Here is a 4,261-nt window from a genome sequence, read left to right on the forward strand (position 1 = left end):
AAATGATTCCATTTCCACATCACCTTAAGACTTACACGTACTTAAAAAAAGAAAAATCTTTTCTTCTGCTTTTTGACTATTCATTTTAATTGAATCATTACCAAATTTTGTAAATTAGAGTTTTTATAATTATATTTAAATCAATTATTTATAAAAAATATTTATGCGGGTATTATCATATAATTTCATTTAAAAAATAGGCACTATTTTCACATTACATGACGTTACATGCAGGTTAAAGTGATTTTTAATTAAATATAAATTTGATAAAAAAAAATAGAAACAGTAAGAAATGTGATTAATGATATTAGTGAAACAAAATAGTTACAAATAATCCCAATTTTTAAGCTAGTACGTGTAAGACTAGGAGGTAGGAATCCTGATGCGTTTTTTTTTACGAGGTTTCGCCAGGAGCCATAATCCTCTAATTTTAATGTGTACACATATATTTTATATTACTTACCATTCAGCACCACATTTTGCAGTTTTCAGCAGTATTACTTGGCAGTTCACTATTTGGAGTTTTTTGTAGAGAAAATATCCATGTTGTATATGTTCAGAATACAAGATAAATAAACAAGATTTTAAATTTCATGATCGTCGAGATTTCCTGTGGTGGCAGCAGTTGCTCAGTTCCTTCGCTTTCAGGTGTGGCCCGCATCAGTCGTTTCAACTCGGATGTGTTTCTTGAAAGAAAAACCTGGCTATACCCCCAGGCACTGGGTTTGTCATCCGAGTTGATTTCTCCATCTGCTTCTTCCCTCGTCTAAGTAGCAGCAAAATGTTATTTTTGAAGTCCCTAAACAAAATATCCATATTATGCATATTCAAAATACAAGATAAGTAAACAAGATTTTAAATTTCATGATCGTCGAGATTTCCTGCGGTGGCAGCAGTTGCTCAGTTCCTTCGCTTTCAGGTGTGGCCCGCATCAGTCGTTTCAACTCGGATGTGTTTCTTGAAAGAAAAACCTGGCTATACCCCCAGGCACTGGGTTTGTCATCCGAGTTGATTTCTCCATTTGCTTCTTCCCTCGTCTAAGTGGCAGCAAAATGTTATTTTTGAAGTCCCTAAACAAAATATCCATATTATGCATATTCATAATAAAAGATAACTAAACAAGGTTACGATAATGAAAACATAAGTTAGCGTATATATAAACACTTTTATTAAATGTTTTAATATTTTTTCTAAGTGTTCTTTCTGTTGTTTAGTTTTAATCTTTTGTTAACTACATACTCTTTTTAACTAGAAAATAATAATTGAACATAGTACAAAAATACAGAATTACCACAAAAGGGTGGCAAGTTTAAGAAGTTAATAATGTAAGATTGAATCCTTATATTTAAAATAATAAATAAACGGTAAAATTAAAATAATAAACGTAGTATGAAAATACATAATTAAAATAAACAGGCTGGAAACATTAAAAGTAATGAATTCACCTGTATATTTTCTGACTGAAGATTCATTTCTTTCCATGATTCATTTCTCATTTCTGCAATATTCTTTACCTGAAAGGGGTGATAAATTATCCTTAACAATAAAATGTTTTCTGGTAAGAAGTAGGCTGGAAACCTCTAAATTAATCAACTCACCTCTATGTTTGTCAATTTATCTGTCAAAATTAATTTTCTTCTTTCTTTTATTTATTTTTTTGGATTACCTAATTTGCAATAAAGTTTTTTTTACTGAAAAATAAGTAGGTAAACTTATACTAATAATAACTAAATAAATTTTACAGTTGCTTTTACTGAAGAAGTAGTATTAAAATAAAGTGAAGCACTAATTTGAAACATAAGCTGTGAATGGTTAAAATTTTGTCTTACCTCTGTCATAGTATTTCATGACATTTTGGATCTGCAGCTGTGAAAGAAAGTTTATTTTAATGAAGGAATAACAAAATATATAAAGAATAGCTCTCACGTCAAAATAAAAGTTGAGAATAACTGAAATACACATTTACCTCTTTCTGTAAAAGATATGCAACATTTTCGCAACATTTCCATCCTTTTGTTTTCTGGGCTCTGTTTTTTGGTTGAATTCTAAAAGGAAATAAAAAATAACAATTTCATGTAGTGAAAAACAAAAAGGTATTAAATCAAAATTTGTGGACCATCTGAACATTTACACAAATTATAGTAAACAATTTACTTGTATGCTTTTCTTATCATTTATTCCAGTTTTAAAACTTGGTCTGTGTTCCCTTACTCTGAAAAATAAGCACATAGATTATAATGGTATGTAATTTAATATTTAAATGCAATTTTTGTATGTATATATATGTAAATAAATAAATTATGTCAAAAATAAAGTTATATTTGTTGGTTTTACCCCATTTATCATCATCTTCCTGAATGAATGGTATATCATCATCTTGTCGGGCTGATTTCTTTGGAGGCATCAGGTCCTCAATTCCTTCGCTTTCTGATGTTGGTTCGTCCAACATTTTAAGTTCAAGGCCGACTTTTCCATGGCCTGGATACACAGCTTTAATGTCCTGTAGAAACTGAGCAAGTCTTTCTCCATCATAAGTAAAGGGCTTCAAGCGGAACCGCCTGTAATAATGTACAGCCATGTACTGCGTGCAAATATCATCTGTTCTCTTGCTCTTTATAGACCTCTTAAAAAGTTTGTTTTCACCCTCAAGATCATTTATAGTGTTCTGTTTATCATCGGGATCTACGAATACGCCTGTAAATAAAGGATTAATGAATGTTAAGGATGAAAAACAAAATGTCACTCATTAAAAAAAAAGACACATATTTACCTTTCTTGTGATTGGTAGTTTTATGTGTTGCTGCCGGAAATAAATTTTCTATCCTTTTATATTGTGGAGCAGAGTCAGTGTATATGAAGGTGGTTTCTGGGTGAACATGACGTTTAATGTAAGGCCACAAATGCCTTTTGCTTTTTCCTTTAACCTTGAAAAATAATCCTTCTTTGTCTTCTCGACAGTAGATGCCTAAAACTACGATGGTCATATTTTTGGTTACCCTGCCGCGGTTGTACTTGCGGCGGGTCAAAAATGTTTCATCAATTAATATAGATTTTCATTTCGCATACCTCAGGACAATATGATAAAAAGTCAACAAGTCTCATTTGCAATTACTGGTAATTTTTGCTTTTCCCTCCATAGCTTTAGCTGCTGATTTATGTAGCTAAAACTGTGATCTAGAACAAAGTACACAGTTATGACTAAAGCTTCCCTTATTGGGATTTTTGTACCTTCAAAAAAGGTGTTTTCAATGGGGTTAATCATGCCAGAGCAGTTGTTGCGATTTCTCAGGCTGCAGACCCAACGCCATCCCAGCTTTGATTCCTTTCTCTTGTTGCTTCTCATTGGTGCCTGGCACTTGGGGCAAGGTGGTGCCTCATCCTCTCTGGGAAGAAGTCCAGCATCGGTGGCAAACTCGAGTGCAGCTGCCTCTGTATTAATTAAATGCATGTCAGTAATTAAACAGAAATATTTCAGTTTTTCATGCAAAGAAGCCATATTCAAAAAAGTCAGTACAGTGACAGAAATAGTTTAATGAAATTTATTGTTAGAAATTTCAGAAACTTGGCAATTATGCAAAAGTCAAAATTATCAGAAATAAAAAAGTTTAATAAAGATGAAAAGTAATTATAAGTTTAATTAAACAATATTAGTTCATTATAGGAAGATAGAGAAGTGAAAAGTTCAAACTAGAAAGTACTGTTACACAAAAAAAAAAAAAAAAAAAAAAAAGGAAAATAAAAATAATAGTAATGATATGTATCTATGAAAACAAAGTATTAAAACAAATTTCAAGTGAAAAATAATATTAAAAAATGTAATGGATGAAAATAGATTAAAAGTAAACTTAGCTTTGGCAAAGTCCAAACCACGTTTTCACGTAAGTAATCAGTACCAGACAGACAGCTGCACGGGCTTAACCGCGGCAAAATATGATCGCGAAAAATCTTCTTTTTTAAATTTATTTAAAATATTTTCGGAAAAAAAAAATATTTTACTTTACAAATAAATGTTTTTCGGTACATATGTTTTTTTAAAACATTTTTAAACAGAGATGCAGAAGAATAATAGGTATTGTTATTTTTGTGTGCAGATATGCGTGCGTGATGAACTAAAAAATGATTTTGAAGGTTTCGTGGCATATTTATCCTCTCAAAAATATGCAACTTGCTCAACTTTTCGATTTTATTAAATTAAATAAGGCCTATCGATTTTTTTTTTTTTTTTTTTTTTTTTTTTTTAAGCACTGACAATGAAAGCTGT

The 4,261-nt window shown here is 30.9% G+C and overlaps 1 protein-coding gene across 8 annotated transcripts; it reads right to left on the reverse strand.

The window, feature by feature from the left end:
- Positions 1-1,596: 1,596 nt before the first annotated feature.
- LOC118201815 (uncharacterized) lies at positions 1,597-3,057 on the reverse strand. Of its 8 annotated transcripts, XR_015042362.1 has the most exons (5): positions 2,771-3,057; positions 2,155-2,694; positions 1,967-2,045; positions 1,830-1,866; positions 1,597-1,666 (listed from the first exon to the last, which is right to left on the reverse strand). XR_015042362.1 is itself a non-coding variant. In XM_085821306.1 (3 exons), the coding sequence occupies exons 1-3, from the start codon at positions 2,982-2,984 to the stop codon at positions 2,208-2,210; spliced, it is 579 nt and encodes a 192-aa protein (XP_085677432.1). In that variant the 5' UTR covers positions 2,985-3,057; the 3' UTR covers positions 1,819-2,207. The 8 variants fall into 8 exon arrangements, 3 of the variants coding, with proteins under 3 accessions (XP_085677432.1, XP_085677431.1, XP_085677430.1); XR_015042360.1 differs by having other exon boundaries at positions 1,967-2,694; XR_004760316.2 differs by lacking the exon at positions 1,597-1,666 and having other exon boundaries at positions 1,819-2,045; positions 2,155-2,212; positions 2,335-2,694.
- Positions 3,058-4,261: the final 1,204 nt, after the last annotated feature.

This window comes from Stegodyphus dumicola, chromosome 7 (assembly GCF_044657685.1).
Source record: "Stegodyphus dumicola isolate Sdum_Otavi_A_Nest chromosome 7, ASM4465768v1".
Taxonomy (NCBI): domain Eukaryota; kingdom Metazoa; phylum Arthropoda; class Arachnida; order Araneae; family Eresidae; genus Stegodyphus; species Stegodyphus dumicola.